Below are 27,440 nucleotides of genomic sequence, written 5' to 3' on the forward strand. Positions count from 1 at the left end.
TATTTTAATGCTGCCGACTCCCTGATAATATTACCTGAATGTTACATTAAGAGGCTTAATAAAAGTAAATAAAATAACACCTCAAATGTACCGTACTTTAAACTCAGTTTATGGTTATTAAATAAAATTAAATGAAATTCTACAACAATTTAATACTTTGGGATTTAAACTAATTGCTTCACTGATTTGCATTCACATTGTTATACTCACTTCAATAAAAAAAACTTACGAAACGAATATTACCATATAATATTAAAATAAAATACTGCCTCTGTTGTTGTATAAACTAAAAATATATATTTAAAAGAGTTATCACAAGTATTACGAATTTTTAACAAACAATTTCAGTGTAAGTTTCCCTGGAAGTTTTATTAACTCTGAAATTTTTTCCTATAGATATTTAATGTATCCGCTGGGCGAGCAAATCAATAATTAAATGGTTAAGTGCAGCTCAAGCTTATTCATCTGTAGCTAGCTGCCCCCGGTCAGATACACTCACGTACACCAGATAGAGACAATTCAATTTTAGCCAGCTTATGGCTATTGTTATGGCCATTATATCTGGCTTACATTTTAAGCGTTGACCGTTGGCGTTGGCGAAACAAAACGAAATATAAATCGCTCCACACTTGGCTTGACTTGAGCTGGCATTCAATAAGAATTTCAATCGCCTCGGCGACACATTGCAGCCACTTCAAGGCAGCTGATGCCACAAAAAATATATATTGAGAAAAACGCCAGCAACCGCAATATGATTGTAAGAGCAACTGCGAAAAACAATAACAACTCAAACTCTGGTCCACATTGGAGCTACTGCCCCAAAAACTGTTACGATTTCTGCGACCTAAACAAAAACAAGGGCGAGAAATGTCGACTGAGGCTGGACAATTCTTTTAACACACTTTATTAACTCAACTGAATTTAAAGATTATGATTCACTGGTTTCAAAGTTCATAGGAAGTCTCAAACTCTTCAATTGCATTTCCGTTGACCGCCTTCTGAATCATCGATGTAGGCATACTTTAAGATAGAAACGGGCACAATAGTAACACAAAAATGTCGTTACGTATTCAAGAAATCTTTTTTTCCTTCAAAAATTGAAAATTGTTAAATTTCTGCTATATGTATAACGTTTTAATGACTTATAATAAAACATTTTCAAACAGTTGTTTTTCTTACTAAACGTCTTAAATATAAAGCTGCGATTTAACAAAATAGTTGCTACTTAAACAATGCCAAAACTACTTGACTAAGTAGATAGATGTATTATTTAAGTTACTCTCATTTTTGCCAAGTCATCTTAACTGATATTGTTCTACCCTCAGGTGTATACAAACGTATCTATGGTTGTTTAAATCAGCCCCATTCTGTCGCTTGTTTACAGATTTTTCCGTCACATTCACAAAAATGTTTCACATCCATTTTGGCCATTGAATTTGTCAGGCACAAAACACGCGAAAACAAAACAAAGTCGCCGGCAACCATTGACAGACTTGTTTTGGCCAGATTTTTTTTTTTGGCTTTTGTTTTTTCGTTTTTATTTTCAACTGTCGGTCGGCTCAATTGCGCAGCTTAATGTGATTTGACCAATTTGGGTTCTGTGACCAAAGGCAGAGCGTTAATTTGCCTATAATTATTCTGGCATGTCTACCAGATAATTGCACTATCGGATCTGACGGATTATAATGAATGAATCGTGGCTAATTTCGATTTGAAACTAAAGAACTGAATGTATGTAGCAACTCAAGGGAACTATATGTGGGATAAGGCTTTCACCCAGTTTTACACCCTTACTTTCATCATTTTATCTTGTGAACCATCTCATTTAAGTTTACTTTTGATGACACTCGTTAAAACACAGTTAAACCGATTTGCATTTGGCTTTATTACAGTTTTCGCGACCAGTTTATTCTGATGTGGGTTTATCACTGAACAGAGATCTAAGTGGCCAAAAGCTCAACCCAAACCCAAGCCCAAGCCCAGAAATGTCTCACATAAAGCTATTTTTCTCTGTTGTGGCAGCTGTTTTCGTTTCGATAAAAATGCAAATACAACTGAGCGAAAAGAAAGAAAAATATCGTTATTAAACTCAATAACTGTCACCGTTTTTTGCATAAATTATAATAAGTTTGTGCGGCAGGGAAATACTCAACACAATTTCTGAAAGATATTTCATGTTTGCAGCGGAAATAGAAAAAGTCCGACAAGCAAACAAGATGGAAAATTCAGGAAGCTGACGAAATGATAATGATAAATGTTCGGGGCCGACGAAAGGAGGCGTAGCCTGGAATGAATATGTATGAATGATTAATGAGGGAAAGGGCGTGGCCCGGAGGTGGCCGAAAGTCAGAGTTGAAAGAAAATCTCCAATTACCTCGTGCAATTGGCAGAGTTCACAGCTCCAACCCTGGTCAATGCACCCCAACTTATCTCTATCTCGAAAACTGTGGAGAGCCTAAACCTCAATCCGTCGGCATACTCATGACATAATGCCCAAATATTTGGATCTTGGGCATATAAATAAGTTCAGCAAGTGTGCTTTATTTTTACGGCACATCTGATAAGCGCTCGCAACTTAGCTCATTCCAACCTTATCGCCGCCGACGAAGACAAAAGCGAACGAATGTTGAACGTCTTTCAGAAACTAGCATATGCTATATAAAAAAGCCATTACCGTTTCAGAAAAATCAGTGTCAAGTCGAAAGTCAAGAATTTTTAAACACTTTTTATGGCCATGCAGCCAAGTGCTAATTAAACTCATCTTGCTGCTGACAGACAGCGAGATACGAAGTACATCTTATTTTGAAAGAGAAACTTTTCCACACAGGTGACACAAGCTCTTGTTAAACGTGTCTGCTGGAAACTGTCAACAAATGTGATTTGAGTGTGGGCGGAATACCTAATTCAACTACAAATATTCAAGATTAAGTGTCACAGCTTTTTAAAGAGTCTTTATCTGTATTACTAAGTGGCTGAAATGGTTTAAAACACCTTTTTGTTGCGTTCCACATTATTTATGTAAAATGAATTTCGTAAACAATTAATAAAATTATAGTATAAATCTGTTTATCTCTTTCGCAGCTTATCTCCTTCGACACGATCTTATAAGAGTTTAACACACCTTGCTCACACCTACGAAAAACTTTATTGTATTATATAGATAATTTTTAAAATTTAAAGCCCTGTCTTGAATATGCTTATCTTGAAGATGGTGTATTTGCGTTAATGAAAAACACCTTTATTTGTATTTTATTATAGAACAATAATTATAAAGAGTGGTAACTATTAAGCGATTGATAAACACAACTCAAAATAATATTTAAAATGCTATAATATAATTTAGATATATTCCTTTATATTATTTACATATATATATTTTTGAACTTTTAATAAAAATTGTAGTCTCAATTATTTTTAAAATTTATTTGATGAGGAGGAAAAAATAAATATAAAAAAAATGATAAATTTATTTAAAGCCTATATATATACAATTATAAGTGTGAAAAATTAATCTAAAATCAGGTCTCAAATGTGAACAATAGCTGTCTTTTGTCTAATTTTCAAAGGGAGTGGTGTAGTCTCTTTGTCGTTTCATTGACAGCATTGCTGACTATTGTTCAAAAACGCCCCCAAACTTCTTCACACCTAAAAGATACCTTGATGAGTCCAACATATACATGCACCATTTATCTGCTTAATATTTTAAATAGGTTATTCTTTGAAATTGAAGGTCATGGCTATTTATCTTTGCTAAAATTAAATTAAAATGATTAATTATTTTATGAGTTTTTAAGCCATTCCCATCCTACCTTTATTTATATTAGAAAGAAAAATATTGAAAGCCTGGGGAACAGAGCTCAAAGTGAACCTGATTTATACTTCCTTTTAGTGTGATTTTTAGAGGGGGTGTGCTATAGTCTCTTTTTCATTGACAACATTGACGACTATTGTTCGAGAACGCCCTCAAATCTCTTTGCACCTACAAGATACACAGCTGTATCTAACAGATACCTGTGCTATTTGTCATTGTTGCTGCGGCAAATTAGTCATGCCCAGCCCGAGTTGCCAACGAATGTTGTTGCCCCTCAAACTCGTAATTCCCTCATCACCATGGTCGCGTTGCGAATCGAGTTCCAGTTCCAAATGTATCTGTCTTGAACTTGGTAATGGCCGGGAATCTTCGGCGATGTCACGGCGGCAATGCAAACATCAAAAAGCCCGAGACGTGCATAAGAATTAAGCTGAGCTTGCAGCAAGGAAAGGTAAACAAGACGCGGGCTGGTTGTGAAAAATAAAAACAACTGCAGAGAGGCTTGTGAGTCGACCGAACGTATCTGAGCGATACAAGTTCTCCGGGCGGAGTGGGTGAATGTGCATCCACACACGCGTGAGCTGTGTGTATAAAATGTGCCCCTCGAGAGGCAGAGATACAGAAACAGGGAAGAAACAAGGAGGCAGTTAAGTATATTTTACCTTTGCGGTGACGTTGCTTCTTTGTTCTTTGACTCCGCGGCTAATTAAATTTAAAAACCGTTAAAATAATCAGAGCCCGTCTGCGGATTCCTCCTGTGCAAGATTCTTCTTTAAATTGCGGAGAAGCAATTACAGTCTCTTGTATAACCAAAGAAAGAGCGAATGCTCATGCTGACATGAGGAGAAAAAATATATATATTGACATAAAAGTTCAAACAAAAAGTAACTGCGATAATAACTTAAGATCCAGATCCAGATTGTAATCAAATCAGTGACCACAATGATTACAATTTTTTTTGTAACGAAATTCTTAAAAAAAATGTTAAATTGAGTGTTTGAAACCTAAAGATAAACTTTACCTTGGTAAATTCCATTTAAAGCTTAAAAACCCCTTGACAAAAATATAACAATCTTAAATCTAGAATTTAATTTTAAAATCAATATTTTTTTATTGATCTCAACTTTCTTTAAGCAAGAATTGGTTTTGTCTCATATTAACCTATTCTTTACCTTACTGGTTGCGGGATACTTTGGTATCTAGTGCCTTTCCGCTTGTCGTTCGTAGAAATTGCTTGTGCAAACTTTGGCAATCCGCCAAATTCTGCGTTGTTTGGCAAAGAAATTATCCAATTCGTTTTCGGAGTTCGCTGGGTTCGTTGCTTTCGTTGCTGCTACTTTGCATACACCGCCGTTCGATGGCGACTTTAGGCGCTGCGTGCGGTATCCGTCAGATTCGTTTCGTATTGGTGTGTATAATTCTGATATCGGATCGAATAAAAGACACTGAGGCACAGGTAGAAATACACAAAATCTTAAACCGGCAATCTCATCGCACTCACAGATACATCGGTATCTTACACGCACACAGTCGCCGGAGAGGTGTATCTTTTACTGCCAGCGGAACGAGACGTTCGCTCGGATTGAGACGCGTTCGTTGACTGAAGTCGGTTTGCCAAGTCGCCGATCGGCGGGATTTCAGATTGAAGAGCGGGCCGCGATTGAAAGCAACAGGTTGAAAGCGGCTCTCTTTTCGAGATACCCAGGCACCGAGATACTCTGTTGCTCAGATACTGAGATACTCGGCGACTCAGATACTCGGTCGCTACCTGAGGCGCCCTTCTCGCATTATCATTAGGCTGAATGCTCGGCGGCGACGTCGCCCGCTATCAGTTTAATTACGTATGAGAAAGCCACTCGGAAAAGCGCATTGTTCTCGTTCTCACTCTTCTTTGGTTTTGGGCCTGGTTCGCGTAAACTGCGAATTTTTTCACAAACTTTATGCATTTAGGTGCATATTTATACACTGCCTGTCGGCAATTTGATCCTATCGAGGGTACATGCGCTAAAATATTCATATGAGAAGTCTGGCGAAAGTGATTTATGCGTGTGTGGGAAGAAATAATTCCATATTTTTTGCAATTTGTTATTGTTAATGAATTTCAAAATGAGAAAAGAATTTGGTCATAAATAAAAAATGTTGTGATAAAATAATTTGTTAGTTAACCACAATTTAAATTGGTTATGATATCTTGAAAACTCATACATTAAGCAAATCAATGCATTACATGCATTGCATTTACTTATTTTCCTTATTTAAGAAAATAAATGAAATTTAAAGATATTAAATCTGTCTATGCTTAATCAGATTATTTTAGCTTTTGTTTGATTGCTGTGCCAGCCCACCATTTGCAATAAATTTAAGAAAATAATATGCCTCAAAATAACAATGCATTTTTGTTCATAACTTTGTTATTGTGCAAAACAAGTCAGTCGACTCAAAAGCAAATCCATTTAAATTTTCTTGTTTGTGTGCATAATTGAGTGCATTGTATTAATACATTTAAATATCCTGATAAAACTGACCATGATAGCAAAACTATTTGTACTTTGTTTTTGAATTAAATTACACTAACGAAAATTATCACAAACAAGGCAAGTCAGGGTATATTTATCAAGTACTATTAAGCCATCTGCCATCTCAAATTAAAAACCGATTGCGATAAATAAACTCTTCCAAAAAATTAGTGGTAAAAAAAGGAATAATGTGTTTATTCAAATAAATCATATAGCAAAGTTTGATTTGATTTGAGATTTGATTTGATTTTATCAAATTTAGCCTCGTTAGTTTTGGCAATTAGTTTTGTTTTTTCATCCGCAGAGTGTCCAATATCCGTCAGCAAACGAGTAGATTTCCCTTGTTTTTCGCCCAGTAACGTGTGAATTCGTGCAGAAAACATTCTCACATGCCCCCGAGTGCAGTGGAATTTGGAGTGCAGTTACAACAATGAGGAGTAATAGTTGACATGCGGCACTGACAAATATCATAATTGTTGAATAGCATTTAAAAGCGTATTTAATTATTGCTGGCCATGCGGTTGGGCGCTTTGGGAATATTTACTGGCCCGCAGCTATTGTTTTATGTTTGTTAAAGTTCCGAGACAAAACACATGGCATGTGAGGCGTTAATTACAGGTTGGAATGCCGCGGGATCGTCGCTCTAATTTACATGTAAATTGCAGATGCTGCAGGACACGGATATCCGATGAAGTGAAATCCAAGACGGAACCTCAGAATCCAGAGGCATTTGAGGTCATCAAGGTCGGCCGCTAGACCCGGTGTCACCTAATGAGCCGACCTCAGACGATGAGTGGGCGTTAAGCGGCCAATTAAGTCGGCTGATGACAAAGCCAACATAAAGCCCAGGTGTAATAAAAGTGTAGAGCCATGGAAACTGAGGGCTTTCACAGGCCCTTTAGCTGAGTGGGCAAAAGTTTTCAGTTCATTTTTGATGGCCATCACCGGGAAGTGGAAGTGGATATCTCCCAGCAGATGAGCAGCGATTCGCTTGCGTAGCCTAGCAGCGAAATTATAATTAAAAGTAATCAACGACATTATCAAGGCAAATGCTATGGCCAGAATACAGAGCACAAAGCCAAGGCTAAACAACGTCGAAAGGCAAAAATCCAGAAATGATGCGGCGCAACAAGTCAAAGTAGTTTGGCCCACGGCCCCGAGACTGTGAATTTCTACACATAGAAAAAAAACACAGAGACTTTCTCATTTATATTAACACTTAAAATTACAATATTATATTTAGTCTATATCAGACATGAGTAACCCTCGTCACGAAAACCACTTAAATTCCATACACTTTTATTCCATAATGGATTATTTTCAATGCATACACCTCAAAAATTTTAACGGTGCACACAGAGGAGAAGTCATGTACTTTTATTATGAATAAAAGTTAAATGAATAATTTTATGCTCACTTGCTTTCTTTGTGATTGGCTTAATGAGTGTTATTAAAATGAATCTAAGCAAAGTATCAGGACTACTTTTAGCAAAGTTAAGGTGACATTATATAGGTAGTAGAAATATCTGATTAATATTTTTAAACACATTTTGTATAATATTGGTATATTATTAATAAAAGAAGAAACCTCTTATGTTAAATTTTATAATTATTATTTACGCACAAAAAATGCAATAGTAAAAAAATATATCTAAGTAAATATATATAGAAATTATTTAAGGCTATGGTATAGCATCTTAAAATAAAACCAATTATATAATAAAATAATAAATGACAAGTTTTTCTTAGTGGCTTTCCTGCTGGATATTAAGGGAGTCTAATACGGCAGACATTTGTTGGCAAAACATTTAATTAAGTTCTCTGTGCCGGCGAATGATGAACGAGCGCTCCATTAGATTTAATTTACTCCACAAGTATTACCAACATTATCAGTGTTATTAGCTAGATGAATGTGTATTCCCCGACCCCTCATCCTGCCGCCCCATGCCTTCGTGTCGGTGTGTGCGCCTGTATTTTTTCAGTGTGCAACTGTGTTTGTTAGCGGAAATGAAGTAAATATGTTGCTGCCGCCAAGTAAAGTACAATGGCTGAGCACAATATTTAAAATGCTCAACAAATTTAAATTTAAAAGGAAATCCCGAGTCGGACCATTTTTACTTGCTATTGTTGGTTAACTCTTGATTTCCCAAAATAAAATGTTAGAAACCAATATTAAGTTAAAGAGGTAAAGAACCAAATAAAAAATTAAGTTAGCCAAAAATGGATTTGTTTTTAAATATATAGTATACCCTATTGTAATTAAGTGTAACTGTAATAAAAATGAAGATTAATTAAACTTTTTAGTTAGCCATAAATCCTTAAGTTCACTAACTTTATATAAATACATCACATTAGAATAAAGTAAACCTATATTAAAGGTTAGGAATAAAGTTTAAGTTAATTAAAAACTAAAAATAATGACAAGTCCTTTGAGGGGCCGAAAACTTATCATCTGTACAGAGCTCATTATGCGCTCAACTGCACTCGCAGGTTGCCAAGGATATCTTGGGACTATTGCAGAGGCGAAAAGGAAATAAAATTGTCTAAGTCGAAGAAGCTGAGAAGGCTAGATGGACGGATAGGGAGCAGGATATCAGCCCTATTACAGCACACGTTGATTTCCAGGTTTACTACTCAGAAGTCAAACGATTCCTGTGGTTGATTGCTCTGTAGTCGCAGGCACTTTGCCTAATGGTGCATCTCAGTACCCTTTCAGGATTATTATCTTAATTAAGTAGCAGCAGCAAATTAAATGCAAATTATGGGTACTAGCTCGAAAAGGGATTCAGAATTTGTGCGGTGAAAGGAATAAGTTTCACATGAATTTAAGACTTACAAGATTACCATGAAGAATGAAAGGAAAGCTTATACAAAATTATTCAAAACATTCTATTCCCTAATATCGTGTGTTTTTCGAGGCTTTAATGAAAGCTTATTGATCGAAAAAGTTTTTTAATAATGCAGTGATTAATGATTATAAAAGTAGCATAACATTTTTGCATAATTTCAAAAGCAGCACCCTTTATTCATGGAACCTTACATTTCTATAGATTTTCTATAATTATTAGGAATGGGACCTTTTACCCATGGCCTTTTACATTTCCATAGAAAGCTAGTCTCAGTTGACTTAATGGCAATGCTTTCATCAATTGTTGGCCCAGCTGGATCGATGTCCACCCACGGGTAAAACTGTAGAGGGAGGACATCGCAGGACCTGCCACATGTGACCCATTGGTCGACAGGACCTTCCTTTCGCCAGTTGCCAATCTCCAATGGCGCTTTTCAATTTAGCCATTTCCGCCCCAACGGTGGCCGACATGATTAAGCAATCAGAGGCGACTGAAAGGCGCAACACCCGCCAAATGAGGCAAGTCAACGGAAGGCATCGAATAGAGGGAACCAACTTTGTTGCCGGCGGAAGGGATTTATGTGTTTAGATTACTTGAGCCGGCAAGGCTAACGGGATGGTTTATATGTTGGCCGCAAAAAACAGTCATTAAAATGTACTAAGCTGGGCAAAAAGAACAAGTACTCATATAGGATATAAGTCGTCAAAGCACGCCCAGTCATTAATGGCCCTCATAAATGTTTAGTGCCTTTGCTGTGATTGCGTTGCGTAATACATCATAAAATTAATTAATTATGCACCAGAAAATGTACAGTACATTGTTTTGAGCAATCGATTTTCATTTTGCAAGTTACTCTTTAATAATAAAACATTATTTTTATTTTTTAACTGTCAACCAATAAAGTATATGGCCAAGAAAATAAATTGTTTTTCAAATAAATTAACTTCAATGAAATAACTCATGCATCTTAAAATTCTTTTATATTTTTAGTAATAAAAACTGAATGGTCTTTTTGAAATGGGCCATATCAATGCTTTAAGCCTTAAAATGTAGTCATGGATAACCGAAGGCATTGTATCGATTCGTAGGCCTTAAAAATAATTGTCTAAAAGCGAAAACGTGTACGAGTACTGTCAACGAATGTCGCACAAGAGAAAAAGAGAACAATAAAATTGCTTTCCATTTTGTGGCAGCGCCGGCGTGACAATGAAAACACTTTCCAGTTATTTGAATGCCAATGCAGCATAAAACTCGGATCCCTCCACCTTGCCCCACCTGTTCTGTGGCCCCTCGACTAACGACGCATTAAAAGCGGGTGAAAAGCGGCCCTAGAACTAGAACAACAAACAATACGCCAGGGTCACGAAAAACACTCGCTCAAGTGAATGCCCGAAGAAATTGAAATGCAGAGGGGGAGTTCAACTGCATGGAGAAATTCTTTCCTCGGCAAAAGGGATGCTGATAAGTACAGTAAAAGCTCCCTCCACAACCTGATTTTTAGCTTTGCATTCGGTTTAAAGCTGCTAGGGACAGATACAATACGATGATGAAATTGGAATTTTTTTTAATTCCTGTCTAAAAAAGACTTTTAAAGACCTTCTTGCTAAAATTAAATATAAATTACAAATATATGTTAAAACTATATTTTTATGTTATATATATACTCTGAGTTCCAAAATTAAAAAGAATTCAAAATATTCGTAAGACTTTATTAAAAAATACCAATATTATTGCACAGTTTTTAGAGATGTGTATTTAATGAACAGTGCGTTAAAAATACCGAATGACAGGCTTTCTAAATCTAATTTTCCCTGTAAGTTCGTGTAACAAAAAGACGCCTTTCCCCAAAAATGAGAACAATTTTCCGCGCATATCAATTTAGAACACCCGGCTGGCAATGGAAAAGTTGGCGGGACTAACAGACTGGATGGCTGGCTGAACGCCAATGGCAGACGCGCGTGATTTGTCGCCCGAGTGCCTCTAGGTAAGCCCTGGCATACCATACGTGTACGGGTATAGTAGGGTATATCCCAATCCAGTTCAGAGACCATAGTCCGGAGCCGTGCCACCGCAAAATGTCGAGCCATAAATTGCGGTCTCCAAATGTGCGATACGTGCGTTTCCTGAGGAGGAAAGCCACTCGGCACTGCCATTGTTTTTTCAGTCAATAAAAAGCTTGTTCCAAGTGCATTAGCATCTGCAATTCGGGTGGCAAAAGCAAGTGCATTCTCTGCCAAAAAACTTCTGTCTTCTGGCGCATTTAATTAAGAAAGCAAGGTAATGTCGGAGAAAAGGTTAAGGAGAACGAAATACCTGACTTAGTTAGTTGCAAAAGTGCAGTGAAACAGCTCGGCACTGGGACGAGTTTCGATTTAACTTACCAAATTACAAGAGACAGGAGAAAAAAACAGATGGAAGAGTCCTTCGGAAAGGGAAAATGCTGACTGAGCAAAAAATAAGCTAATCAGTGAAAACACTTTACATATTTTTTGGGGTACGGTATTGGTTACATTGTCACAAAACTATTTGAACACCTGACTACGATAATAAGAGATAAACTCTTGGCTTATATAGAAGAATATTGTGTTGAACGAAGTGTGTGTATTTTACCACACAACAATTTTGACTTAAAGAAAATAAATATTCTAAGTCTTATGACCAAAACTCAAACTTTTCTTTAAATCTTTCATAAAACCAGATCCCCAAATTTTTTATTATTATTGAATGTGATTTTGTATTTTGTAAAATTAAAAGTCCATTTATAATTTGATAATTATACATAGTCTAAGTTGATAACTATTATAAATTAAAACATGATTTTTTAAGTTTCTTAGTGAAAACCTGCCTTCCATCACATAATCCACCACCCGAAGGACTCTTTCACTGAGTTAAAATACGTTATAAAAAAAGTAAGCCATCACTTACATCATTCTGGTGGCATCCCTCTGCCGCACCGACTCGTCCCGATTGAGCACCTCTATGATCATTTTGCGCTCGTTTTCGGACAGATTTTCCAGGACCTGCGATGTGGCCACGGCCAGTTCGGGACCCAGTGCATCGATGGTGTCCACTGGGATTCGCTCCACACTCGACTCGCAACTGCTGCCCATGGTGGATCCGTGGAGGCTGTACGGGGCCATGCCAATGCCTCCGCTCATGCCCATGGCCATGCCACCGACCACGCCCATTCCCATCCCCAGGCTCCTCCCTCCGCCCATGCCGCCTCCGACCACGCCCATTCCCAGGCCAGATGCTCCAGATCCTGTGGCTGCGGTGGTCGGCACTGTGGCGTTGCTGCTGCCGTACTGCAACATGCTGTTGCTGTTGGGCTCTCCGGCGGCAACTACTGCTGCTGTTGCCGCTGCCGTTGCTACTGCCGCCCTGTGCTTATTGTTGGCGGTGTGGGTGGGCGTGGCGGGTAGGCGGGCGCTGCGTCCACTTGACATGCTACACCGATTTCCAAAAGGGACACTGCAATTCCAGATTCGGTTTGTATCCTACGAATGCGGGCGTATGCAAATTGAGGGAAGTGGCCGCAGGGAGCAGAACTCGAGTGTCCGTAGCTGGCTTTTTAATTCTGCACTATATTGCTGCCCCTCGGCGCTGCTTGCCCTAAAATTTGATTTTAATTTTGTGCTGCTTTGCGGTTGAAATGCGCATCATCCTGCCGTTTGGCCAATCGATACCTGCAAAATAATAAAAATGTTTATCTGTAAGTATTCCGCTAGTAAATATTCATGCAAATTGAAATTCTATCCATTAATGGCGTGCATAAATTGCGCACAAATCGCAATAGTGCTCACTGAAATCTTAGCCCATGGCTATTACTAATTTCTCCTTGCTCTTTAAACTGCCAATAAAAAATCTCAAAATAGCTGCAATAGCAATGCCGCAATCAATACTCTCAATTCATTGCATACTTCAGGGGTTTTTATATTGTAGTTTATTTATTTTGCTTAACGGATAGAAATCTAGGAAAATCAAATAAAATTGTTTAAGTAAATATTCAAATTTATTCAAATTGCTAAAATAATAGTGAAATTGTTAGGACCCACAATTAAATCAAATTAAAGTAGTCCTGTGTTTTCGAGCAACATAAAATTAGAGATGTAGAAGGCATTGTTATGAGACATATGCATAAATTCCGACTCCCAAGCTAGTAGCAATTTTTCATCATTTCAATTTTGTCACACCATAATGCGAAATCGGTTTCTATCAGTTCCTGTCCAGGATCACGAACCATACTTGCTGACCCAGTTTTTCAACCAAACCGGGCTGCATAAGCCATAAATACACGACATGATTAATTGAATATTGAACACATCGGTATGTCACACACACACTCACACACCGAGGGGAAAACCCCCCCTTTAAGCCATACAAATGTCGGCACGCTCGATACGCTACGTACACATATGTGGATTGCGGTGGCAACAAACGCAGAAATATACGCTTCGCACTTAGTTTAGATTTTAGATATAAGTGAATCTTGGGTGCAGGGGTAAACGTGTATGTACACACGATTTGTGTTTGATAAGGTGGCAAAGTTTGTGTTACCATTAAATTCGAATTACTTTAGCAAACAGTTCGCCAACAACTTGTACGAGAATCCATTAAGATGAAAGCTTCAATAAACTAAAGCCCCAAACTCAATTGCAAAGCCGACATAATGAGAAATCGTTTGAGACCATACTGTCTGTCATTAGTCGTTATAAATTGTAAATAATTGGTTAATGCAAGTGTCAATAAATCAATTAAACTCTTACGAACGGAAAATAAAATGACATTAATAATGGGTTAAAGGGATTTCTGATTTAATAACATTAAAAGCGAACTTCTGAATTATTAAACCATTCCTATGTCCAAAAGAATTACAAAGAAAGTGGAATATGAGAGGTTGCAATTTTGGCTAGATCGATGTGTGGAAGGATTTACCTCACCCACCGTATAGTCCAGACATTGCTTTTTCTCAATACCATTAATTTAGATCGATTCAGAACACCTTTACCAAAAAACGATTTACTTGGTTTGATTTGGTAAGCTTTCAGAAGGTGGCAAAAAATAATAATAAACGGTGGCCAATACCTTAAATAATGTCTCTGTACATTATGTTGTCAAAATAAAGACTTAATTTTTGCAGAAAATTCTGAAATTAATCGATAGTTTTAATTTTCATAATGAACATAATAATAGGACAAAAAACTTGTATCTCAATGGAAAACAATTTTTATTTTTTTGCTGAATGGACATTTTTTTTGTAGAACTTTGTCTATGATAACTAATTGTATAAAAATATATTGTTCCATTGGGGCAGCCGTAAAAAACATGTTTTGTGAAAATTCTTAACTTTTTTTGTGCATAACGAAGCAACAGCCTTTTTAACCACCACATTATGGCTCGAAAAAAGCATTCAATTATGTTCTTTTTTCCATCATTCTCTTCCTTATTGCTTTGAAAACAACAGAATTTCATTACGGACCAATAAATTAACTTTATCATAAATTATGTGGCCTGTTTGCCTGTAGCGATTGCAGTGATGGAAATTTTTTGCCACTGTACTTGTCTTCATTATTTTAAAACCTTTTAGGCCTAAGCAAAATCAGTTATTTTATATATAATTTCCATCTATATATTTATTTTTTTGTTTGTTAAAGTAATAAATGACTTCTTACTTCATCCCTTATTCGTTCCTATTTATTTGAAAATTTTGTTATTTTTCTTTGGGTTAATTTTAATTTATTTGTATTGGTTTTCTGGACACACCGAGTACATCATGAATAAATTTAAAATTGCTTCTATTTAGTTAAAAAAGAGCAACTTTTCCCATTAGTGATTTTTGGATGCCTGTCGTTGGCAGAGCCACCTGTTACTGACTTTTATGTGGGTATAGTTGAGTGGGTTTTCGTGGTGGTGTTTAAACAATAGGTCCAGTCCTTCGTGTTTAATTTAATATCTCTGAATAGTTCGGTCCGTGTGTTTGTTTGCGTGGGCATGTGAGCAACAGTAGCAGTCAAATGGAATTTAAATGACAATGACTGTTTTACTGTGGCGGCACAGAAAAGGACAAAGACTACAGTTGATGGGCAAAGGGCTGAAGAGGCTGGCATGCAAAGTCCAACAGTTTTATCGACTTCTCATGAGTGCCACACAATCGAACACACACTCGCAAGACGCCTTCCGGCGTTGCTGACAAAAGCGCTCGTTTCACAAAAAAAGAGGTGCAAATGGGAAAAAGACGGAAAATTGAAAATGTCATAAAGTTACGCCAGGGATAAGGCAAACACAGAAAAAAAATACTCTGAAAAATATTTGCGTTTAAAATCCCGAAACAAGCTTTTTGTATTGTATTCACTTCTTTCTAAGTATACATTACATTACATATAAATTATATACTTTACCAAGTTACATTTTCTTAGAAGAGCTTTGCTACAATTTATTCGGATAATTTGAGTAGTAAGAAATATTAAAAATAAGAACTCTAATCGCTATAATTACCAATTTGTTTCATTTCGCCCTGTGCATGCGTGTATCCGCGAACTCGCTAACCGGCTGACTGACAGGCAAACACAGACGACTGAAGACATGCGATATCTATGGCTGCAGAGCATCAATTGCGCTCCACTGGCGCTGACTGGAAGATGAGAATCATCCGCAGCTCGCCCTCCAATATCCTGCGTCCCCGTGATGGATGCATCGCATGTGCAAAACTGACGCCCGACTGCGTGCGGTGAAAATGTAATTAAGCATTTGACGCTGCCACCTGGCTCATCGCCTTGGATTCCGGTTTCACAGCATAGAGAGATTGAATAAAAAGTTCACTGGAGGCCCCCTTTTCTAATAGTATTTTAAAAATATGTAGCTATAGAGTTCCATCCATTTAATTTAAAGTTTATTGTTACGCTTTTAAAGCAATTAGACAATTTTCTTAACTGAAATTCATAAGATTGTACATACAGCTATGGCAATAGTACTATCATTTATAAATGTTCTTTCCAAATAATCAGATCGTAGAGTCTATAAAAGATATCGTTTAAAAATTTAACTTTTTTCGTATGAACAGAATATTTTTCATACTTGGTATTCTTATATTGACCGCAATTGTATATTTTTTTTTACCATAAGGCACGTTGTCTTATTGAAAATATTAGAGACGTAATGGAAAGAAAAAGAGATGCACCTACGTGCAGGCTGGCGTCGTCTTGTATGGCTCTTTTTAATTTACACTTGCTGAATTTGTAATGATGCATGTGCCGACGTTGTGTATACGTAATGTGCCAAGGACCTGGAAACGTATTATCCTCCACAACACACCGAACGCACACTGACTCACATACTCCAGCAAAGGGGCGAGGATAAATGTTCCTCTTGTGAGCCTGGTCCAAATACCAAATACCCAATGCGTTGGGATGCCAGGCAACGAGTAGTGGCTATTTTTAGCAAGGCAAATCCGTTGAGACCGACAGACAAAGGAGAGAGCTTCCGGAATAGGCAGCTCGATCCTGGTAATTGAATTTGACCTGGCACAACGACAATCAATATTGAGACAAGGATGCCACAGGAAGGCCCTGATGCCTCATCCGGCTAATGGCTGAGTTCTGCTCTCGTTTCGTTTTGTCCAAATAGATGAGAGATTAAAATGCCCATTGCACATTACACATACGTCACGTTGGCCGAGCACAAATCATTCGAATCGCAAAGCAGTGTTAAGGCATGCATTCGCAAAATAGAACAGCACAAACAAACCGATACACAGTATCAGCATTTCAATATTTCACTGTCATTATAAAACATCTTTTTGGGATTGTCAGAATCCGTACAAACAGAAGACATTCCAGGGTCAAAGTCAACTTCCGGAAAGCTGAAGCCAAGAAAAGGGAAGCCAGGATATGTCGAAGGATACTAGACTGGCTGTCACATCAAAGATAAATATGCAACAGTCTGCCGAAGCGATGGGCAAACAATGAATTGAGATTCTAGGACTTGGGGGAGCTGACACACTTTCAGTTAAAGCGAAAGTGGGACAACATAAAATCGAATAAAACGAATTAAAAATTCTCTTTAAACTATAGTTATTTATTGTAAAACCATAAGTATGTACGAATATTTGTAAATAATTTTTTTGTGATATTATTTTCAAATATATAAATTATTACCATAGTCATTAAAATTCCACAACAATAAAATCATTTAAAAAAAATAAAAAAGTTTGACTTTCTTTTTTTAATAATAATATTATTAGTTCTTGTGACTTTTTTCGAAACTTTTTTGACAATACTTGCCGCCATAACCATTTCACAGGACTGACTAAGTGGCTCATTGGCCCGGTCGAAACACGGATCGAGCACACACAGCGCAATCAATGTCAAAGTGTCGCTTAAGCGAATACACAAAAAGTCCATGAAATAAAGATAGATATGAGCTGCCGGGAACGAGTGAGTAGTAAACCTGTGAGTGTGCTTATTTCCGTTGCGCTTGTCTATGTCTCTTTCCCCATGCCCCAATAACGCCTTAAGTCCCGCTCGTTGGTGGCATATATTACTATAAAATGAGCGTTGGGCATGACTACAAGGAGGTGGGAAAACGGCAGACAGGGGAAATGGGGGAAAGTCTTGTTACACGCCCGGTACGTATGTATGAACATTAGGCGTCTAACTTGCTGGTGTCAAGTGCTTGTCGACAAGGTTGTCTCTCTGGTTCACAATATTGACTACTTGGAGACCAAAGGAAACTGGCAAATGGGGTTGCCGGAGGGAAACGCCAACCCGACTGTGCGACAAGTGAGAAGTCATTTGTTTTTCGACACAGAGTTCAAGCCCAAGGATTATAGCTAACTTTAAAGCTTCTTATGTATGTAAATCTGCGGTCAAATAATACTACCAGACAAAACAAGATTTACTTAAATTTTCATGTAAAAAATGACTTATCAATACTTTTTAATGCCTTAACTAAAAATATTGTTAAAATCTAAAAGTTGTTGAGATGTTAAAGAGATACCTTCTTTATCATCTCTTCTTTTATAAACATAAAACAATTTCAAGTCGATTTTAAATTCAAAACAGTGCTTGTCCAGTCTTTTAATAGCTGACCAACTCAATCTAGCCATCCGCCCAAAGGCCTGAACCTTTTGATTAGGGAAAATCGCCTATAAATTATTCCCTTGCTAAATACTCAATAATTTACTTTCGTCGGATAACTTTTTGGGACTTCCAAGTTCAGACTTGTTTCAAATTTAGACCATCGATTTTGTGTCAATGAACCGTAAAGCCAGTTGCCTAATTCTAAACCAATACGTATGATGAAACTGTTTGTGGAATAGGATCCGTAGCTTGCGTGACTGGGCATACACCATTCCCATGACTCAGATACGCTGATTAATAATTTAAGCACATAAGTAAGGTCTTAAGCAGGACCCAAAACCATATCCGAGGAAATCCACAGCGACAACAAATCGAAGGCAATTCACATTCGAATTACGTATATAAATATTTAAAAAGTGCAACTGGTTCCGGCTACATTTAGATTTGAGCTGCGGTTCGACTTGAATCAATGTTAGCACACTTTGAAAAACAAATATATATAAAATATTACAAATATTGCTGATGAATTTTTCATGAACTTGGCTTCTAAAATAATAATTCAAAACTTTAATTTAATGCTATATAACAAACGAGAACGAAGCTTACTAAGAGTCCTAAACTATATGAAACCATTAAATAAACATTATTATTACACAGACGTCCGATCGGCAAGTGTACACAACAAATGTACACAACAACACAGTACAAAAATTCAGAGTTTAAAATTTTACCTCGTTGTTCCATTGGTAGCTTTAGTATATAGTCGCCCGAACTTGCTTACTCATGAACAAAATACGACGGACAGACTTTATTGGGTCGGAATGCTTCACTGATTTAAAAACTTTTGACCAATGTTATAATGCTGCAAATGTATTCAAAAAAGAAAACAAAAGGGACAAATTTGAAATGCTGATCAAGAACATATACACTTTATTCACAGCGTTACAAAGTTCTGACCAACTTTATAATACCCTCTGCAAGGGTATAAAATCATTTTTTATGTTCACTGTCAAGATTAAAGTCTCCCGCCCAGCAAGTGTGAAAACTTTCATCCACAAACGCAGGCCCAAACCACTTAGCAAATATGAAATTCATCAAGAATAAGGAGAAAAAATCCATATTAACAAAGCCCAGAACAGACGACTGCACACGGTCAGAAGGATGCGCTGAGCAACGAGAAGGAGAGCTCCCCTCAGGCCCCTTCCCATTTATTATTGGGTGTGCGTGTGTGGGCAATAGTGTGGCACTGTGTTTGTGCAGCGGTTTTTGTGGCACACGGGTCGCATGATTTATTTAAAATAAAAAGCACAGACCCAACACAGCTGAAAGTGAAACAGCAGTAGCAACAGCAAAAAAAGATGTAGGTCAAAATGCGTACAAATGAGTAGATGCGCTGGAAAAACGAGCAGTTTGAGGGGTTAATGCAAAAGGGCGCAAAGAGTTAAGCTACTGACAATTACTCTTATTGTTTTAAATGAAACAATAAGTTCAGAGATCAAATTCTGATGTAAATCAAGGGAATACTTCGAAGTAATTAATAAATCCAATCTACTTATGTAAGCTAAATATCATTTATCTCAACTAATTGAAGAACAAACTTACAATGGTTAAGTCAAAATTAAATAATTACTGTAAGTCCATAGACAATAAATGCATACTGTTAATACATAATGTAAAGTGGGAGCTATTATATTGGCAACAGAAGTTAATAGGGACAACTATTAAAAGATACATTAAAATTGTAGTTACAAATTAATGTTTCGAACATATAACATTGTATGTTTGACATAAGCGCGCTTTAAAGGGATTCCATTTAAATTAAAGTCCGTTGAAAAACTAAGCCATACAATTATATGTTGGCAACAATGGAAAAGGGCTTTAGAACGAATGACATTTTCCAGGAAATGTTTATGCATTAGGTTGGCAGAAAAGGCAACCAGCCAACCAGTTAATGGTCCAGCCAACAACAAAAGCCTGGACCGCCAGACAGGCTGCATCTCCTGCTCCGTTCCGCAGGACATGTGCTGGCCAATCGATGGAAACATAACCAAATCGCATTAATTACGCTCCAACAATTGTTGCGCCACAAAGCTTAAACGGCGATTAAGGGCAACTCGTTCGAAGAACGGTCGGCTGACAGGACGATTTTTCAGGGGGTTAGTGGCTTCCGAAGAGGGGCTAACTGTTGCTCTGCGAGATTCACTCTCAGCCATCTTCTATGCCGATTTGTTTATCCGCATTTGTTTGCTGGTGCGCCTCTGCTGGCGCTTAAACAATTTCCGGCATTGAAACCATTTGTTGCTACATGCAGCGTTTAATTAAATGACGAGCCGTCTTTGTGTGTGCCTTTGTACGTTTGTGTGCGCTCTAGCTTCCTATCGAAGGATCTACATAGACCACACAAGTGCACTAAGAAAATCAGGAATCTAATAAAATTGTTAATATTTTCATTCAACCAACTTCTAATTGTTAGAAAAATGTTTAGTTTTTCTAAAATGTTATACGCCTCTCTGTACCAAAACAAAATCTATAAAAAAAAATGTTTAGCTACCAGACTGCCATGACAATGTATTTGCTTACATAACTTTAAAAGAATTTAAAACAATTTTATAAAAAATATAATCTTAATCTTAAACAATGTAAGCAACATTTTAAGGGTAATTGAAGCACCGTATCACAAATGAAAGTAATCGAACCAATTAATTTCAAACTAATTCGAACTGACAAAAACGCAACTAAGGAAATTCTTTCAGTGCACGACTTCAAAGTGAACAGCAACATGGACTGCAATAGCCATTGATTTGTGTCTATATTTGCTCATTTTAGCTGCCGACCATTCTACATTAGCATAATTATGATGGTGCGGGAGGAAGGTCTTCGTCTTCATCAGCAACAAAGAAAATTACGTGTCCGTGCTGTTTATTGGAGCGAGTGGTTGAGCGTGGGAGCAGCGACCACCAGATTTGTGCTATAATTTGTATTAAATTAAATGGGGTCAATGTTATGCAAAATGTAACCAGTGCCGTCGCATCGGTTGGCCAGGCTCCCTATGCTTGAGGTCACTGGCTGTCTATTTCACTTTGCTAACTAACCAGCAGTCTTATTGCTGTTGCTGAGGCTTTAAGTTTGCACAGATATAGAAATTCAGTGGGATATTAGAAGTGAAGACATATTCAAAATTGTGTACAAAAATTGTCGACATATTGGCAACTTTTGAAGACCAGTAAATTATTTAATTGCCAATGCTTTATACAATTTTTAGTCCAATATGCAATTTAAGTAATTTCTATAAGCTTTGCAGTTTGAATAAATAGAAAACAAAATAGAAGTTAATCCTTCATACAACCTTGAATTTTTAACTCTTACTCTTACACGATCATTATTTTTATAGGAAAATATAAAATATCGAAAAAAAAGGTTTGATTTTGAAGTGAGTAATAAAATTTCGAAGTAGCTAATAGGATGTTAGATTACTCTAGACCACAAATTTGTTTCTGTGAACCGACATCGTAGCGAGTCATTAACGTGTGCAAATATTTGTATGTGCAGGGATGTGTGGGAGTGTTTCACTCGGATGGCATTGGTGTGAAACTGCCGGAGCGTGGCCAGCTGCCATTTTTGGGCCCAGTTCGCCAGAAGGTCAAAGGCAATTGCCTGCTCAGCACTCCTGCCGTTATGATTCGCCTCCTTATGACTAAGATGAATGTGTAGTATGCGCTCCGAAAATTATTTGCTCGGCGTTTGCCGAGCAAATATTGAATTGAAGAAGCCGCAAATGCACACGTCTTCAACTTTCTTGAGTTTCACCAGGCCGAAACGATGATAGATGGCACGAGGTGAGTTATGTTTAGTTTGGCATCTCGGCAAAGTGCTCAATGTTATTTCTGATGAGGTTTGCATTAAATATAGGTATTATAACAATAGCCACTGTTAACAGACCCACATGGTGGTAAGTATATGTGCTGTTGTATTTCCTGACACAAAGAAAAACAAAACAATAATCTTGTACTTCAGATTCACTAAGAAAAATAGGGGCATAACTTAAAAAACAAATATGTTTGCCACTGACTACTTTTCTTATTTATTTTGCTGTTTATAAAACCCGTAGTAATTTTCCGCACCAATATCTAAGTATTCATATGGATGCAATCGAATTTTTTCCCATACTTGCAACACATCAATCATCTAGACCGATTTATCACCCCGAAACGCTTAAAGTTTTAATAACAGGAATTGCTTAAGGCAGCTAAACATACAATGTCCTGTCTGGAGTAGAGACATCTCCCCCTGGTCTCATTAGCGAGCACTCCTGGCATTTTGTCCTCTCGACTGCATCAAATTATTCCCAGGCAGCAATTTTAGATGCTATCCACAGTTGAATGTGTATTTGGATACTCCATGTAAAGTTTTATACCCACCAGCATTGTCATTACCAAAAGGTCCTGCCGCGATACAATGAGTTTTCTTTCCTTCCTTTTTTTGTAGCTTCCCTGTTGCTTGCGGCCCGAAAAGTTTTTTGTAAAATTTCAATTTTAGTCTGTCGGTGTGCCAGCACCCCTCGTCCTGCAAACTCATAAATCAAAATGTCGGCACAAACAAAGGCCCTAAAAAAAAATCCGGTATAAATCCGCCCAAAATGTCAGATTGTCAGTCAGCCAGTGAGTGGCCAGCATATGCGCTGGCTATAGTATATCCATCAGCCCACAATCAATTAAATTCGCAGATTCCCGAAGCATTACCCAGCAACTAGTTGCATGCCAGGATATTCAAGCGATTTAGCAAGCATAAAAGGACCCATGAAAGCCGACCACAAAGTGCATGCAAACCCTTTTAAAAGTATTCCACAGAAAAGAAGAAGCTTAGTGACAGTGTGGGGTAAAAATTCGTTGACTTGTTGGCTGGGAAAACAAATATGCACACAATTTAGAAGATTACTTGGGGATACGGGAGGCATCAATCTTTGAATGTCACTGTGCACAAAGAGGAGAACGTAACGATGGAATATATATCCCCCCTTACTCAAAAGCCTCCCATTTGAGAAGGATATTTGCCGAAGTAGAGTGAGACTGAGTCGTCATAAATCCATGTCAGCTTAAAAAATACACACGCCAACCGTCGACAGCTCTTTAAAAAGTCGTTTAGCCAGCAAATAAATTTTCCAAACTGCAAATTTGATGAATGTTGGCGGTTAAACGGAGAAAACAAAGCAAAGAAACTCGTGAAAAACAAAAATCTGGGACCCACAAAAAATTTGGAAGAAAATGAAAATAAATTCACAATGCAAATGATAAACTAATTAAACTCGGCAGCATTCACTTACTTCATCAATTTTACAGAAGATCGTTATTTTATTGGATTTATTAAATGAAAATTCGTTCTAAAGAAATTTAAGTAATGACAAACTCCGTAAAATTGTACGTACCAAATTGGTTCACATTGTTCCATTGCATTGATCATTGCAAGGAACAAATAAGTTCCGTCATTTTGGGAAATTTGTTACTGGTTACCCTACATATTTTATTATTTGGTGTTATTAAATACTAATTAGCAGGCTAACACGAAAAGACCATTCGATGGAAAAATGGCAACCATCATTACGGCCGTTTGTGGGGGGAATAAATTTATTTGTACCGAACTAACATAATCACATTTGCGGAACCAAAAAGCACCGCAGTTATCCCGGCAGGAGGACCTCGTCCAATTGGGACTGGCAGGGAGTCTCAGACTGAGACTGGCTTTGTCATCTGCCCATCACTAGTGTGTGGGCCTGGTGCAATGAAAATGGAAATTCATTTCGCAGTCTTCGCAGAATGCTCACTTGAGTGGCGAGATGCCACCAGCCGCTAATGATTAAATCGATATCTATATCTGGGTCTGTTCATCTGGGCCGACGCACAGCTGTCAGATTCTATGGCCCCGTCATCCTTAAGGAACCCAGATGCGTTTCCGATTGATTGGAGCGCCTCACTATTCTTGCAGTGCAATATTACGGTCATATATTGAAAGACCGAGTTGCATCCGATTTTGTCAGACTAAATCATTTTTCTTATATACACAGTAATTGGAATAATAAAGATTGTAATTGAAAGCCATGCAAAAATTTCTTTTTTCCAAATATCATTGGGAAAAAAATACCTAATTAATTAGCTGAACTTTTTAGAACAAATTCTTTAGAAACGATTTAAGTAATTACAAAATAGCAAGATTTTATTCACCAATATTATTATTCAAATTATTCGCTGATAATAGGTTGAAACTACAATTTAAAAAAATTATAATTCTATTACAAAACTATTACTGATACAATATGGTATGATGAAAACTCATAGAAAAGGTTGATTTCAACTTAATAATAAATACCAAGTCAGAAATCAATCATACTGTAGAAAAATTTTAAAATGTAAAATGAAAAAATGGTTTAAATTTTAATTCAACCCACAAAATGTTTTGCACAACCCATTTTGCATTCCGAAATGTGAAAAATGTCACGTCAAGCCGAGCGACATTGTGACAATTTGATTATTTAACGTCAAAGCGAGCACAAATTTTCTTTTATGCATATTATATTACGCAAACAAGGCCAAAGAGAACAGCAGCCACAACAAACAGAAACAAACAAACAAACAGTTGACTTGGCTGGCTTTAAAAAATTGTTTGCTTTGTGGACAGAATCTCGATGGAAGCATCGTTACATTTGCATGCCAGGCATCATCTCTCCACGCGGCGTATGCGCAATTTTTTTGCCTGCTTAATGCATGGAGAAGTCTAGCTAAATCTAAATACATAAATTTAAATACAGTGGAGGGCGCTCCTTTGATTTTGGGGGCTTCCTCTTGGGCTTTCGTACAAACATGTGCATATTGAAACGCCGGAAATTAAAAATACAAACATTGAATTTAATAAATGAATTTCGGGTGAAGTACTAGTACAAAAATTTATTATCATTTCAAACCCAAGTATATATGCTGTAGTGAGAGTTTCAAAATAACAACAAGCCAATGCTTTCACTTTAATCTAATTTAATGTTCCTTTAACTTACACCCCACAACACCCAGCCATAAACTCATGCGGTGGTCTATTTTAAAAGTTTTAGTTTTACTCTGGCATGGCCGTAAAAGTTTCGCCTTTGCAGTTTATGCTGCACGTGTGATTAACACTAAAATATATTTGCAAATGGAATCTGGCCAGAAGAAATATTATTTCAGTTTATAGTTGACTATCAAATGGTTCGCCAGAGTCTGACAACTTATTGCCCTCCCGATTAGCGAAGTTCTTTACGGAGTAAATGCGGTTTGGTCTTGGCATCCTTGGCTTCGTTTTGAGCAGAATTAGGAGCGTAGCATAAAGCAGCCGCAGCCAGTTGCTGTGCCAGGTGGGAATTAATAAAACGGAGCTCCTTCGCCATGAAATGTGTATTCTGTTTCGCTGCTGGGAATGCGGCGGAGCCGGAGAAATTCGCCCATTTCGTTTGTCTAGTGTGACTTCATTTGAGTCTCTGTGCTACAGTAATTAGGGCTTAATTAATGTGAAAATCGATTGTGCTGCAAATGAAGTATGCTACACATACTTTTGTGAAAATGTTGGGCTCGGCCCAGGCTGTTTTGCATGGGTGTGTCGTGGCAAGCAGATTAATCATTAGTAAGTGCAAATTGTAATTAAAATAAATCAGCCATTAACGCACAAATGCCAACAAAGGCAGGCCGATCTCTTCAGTTTTGATTTGCCCCTGGCACACTCTGTGTAGCTTTGTGCCTGGAAACGTCTGTCTGTCAATGATACTAGATTATTCCATTTCCAATTTTCAATTAGACTCATTGCAGTTGAAATAATAACTTATGTAAGACACATGTTTGGTCTTTATTGTAATACCAATGAGCTTAATTATATTTCTTCTACTTAAATCCAATTTGTAGTATTACTAACACTTAATTTAAACTAAGAAAACTACAAAATATAAAAAATTGACAATTCAAAAGAAGATTTTAAAATATATTATATTTTTATTGTTAAAACAAATTAGAAGTTTTTGAAGCTCAACGCATTTAAAATCAATCAAATTAAATATAAAAAAATTTTCTTTTAAAAATGAAACAAATCTACTTAAAATTATTTCTTAAACTAAAAAAAACCTATTTTTGTGAATTTAGCTAACATAGATATATAAAATAAAAAAAAGTTTAAAGAAGATGCTAAAACTGCATGTTTACGGAAAAGACATATAATAATCACAGAATTCAACAAATTATCGTTAAGTGAACTTTGTAAATAAAATCAAACAATCACTTAATTAAAGGGGAGTAGATAAATGAAACTCTTTGCGCATGTAACATATAACGAAAAATCACCATACAAATTCAAAGCTATTCTAGGTAAATTGTAATTATTTAATAAAAGGTGCAACGACAAAGGAATTTCAAAAAGCATTAGACCAAAGTGCCCAGCTTGGGACAATGAAGAAATCAAATCTACTGAATAATTAAGGGAACACACGACGACCCAAAGGCCCGGATGGAAATATATATTTAAAAGGTATCCAACACCGGGTAATAAAAGCTGCCTCAACAGCTGATGACTTTCCCAAGTCACAAAAATTTCAACAAATCTTGCAGAGATTTCCAACTACAAGGATAACACTTTTTCCCTGGTCACAATTTTTTGGACTGAACAAAAAAATGTTCTTATTCAACTTTGGTAAACTTAAGGCGAGATATTAAGAGTTTATTTAGATGTAATTTAAAAGGAAAGTTTTAAGGCCAACTTTAAAATTAAAACTTTTTATTTCGAATAGTGAATAAAATGTAAAGTCCAACTTTTTAGAGTCCGAAAAGAAAACAATTTACTGCACTTCCTGTAAGTAAATAATGCAAATATCTGTAAGGCAAAGTAATACAAATAAAACAAACACAATGCGAACCATTTTCCGCAAGACTGATTCGGTGAAAAAATAACATGGGGCAGACAGCATCTGAAACTCATCAGGCGATTTTAATCAGAACAGGCAAACACACAGCAAAAATATATAAATAGTTACACAGCACAAAACCCTTTTATATTTTAACATACACTTTTCTTGTTAAGAAAAAACTTCTTACTGCATGAGCCTCATTTTTGTTAGACGCCTAACAACCGTTATAACAGCTAAATAATCTTGGTAAAATGTTAATCTTTCTTAAACTTTTTCAGCACA

The 27,440-nt window shown here is 36.9% G+C and overlaps 1 protein-coding gene across 1 annotated transcript in view; it reads right to left on the minus strand.

The window, feature by feature from the left end:
* Nucleotides 1–27,440, minus strand: part of LOC108150414 — an 81,754-nt gene that overhangs the window by 50,797 nt on the left and 3,517 nt on the right. The window contains 1 exon segment of the mRNA XM_017278574.2: nt 12,102–12,862. Coding sequence (XP_017134063.2) covers nt 12,102–12,622 — 521 coding nt within the window. The 5' untranslated portion in view covers nt 12,623–12,862.

This window comes from Drosophila elegans, unplaced genomic scaffold, assembly GCF_018152505.1.
Source record: "Drosophila elegans isolate 14027-0461.03 unplaced genomic scaffold, ASM1815250v1 contig_476, whole genome shotgun sequence".
Taxonomy (NCBI): domain Eukaryota; kingdom Metazoa; phylum Arthropoda; class Insecta; order Diptera; family Drosophilidae; genus Drosophila; species Drosophila elegans.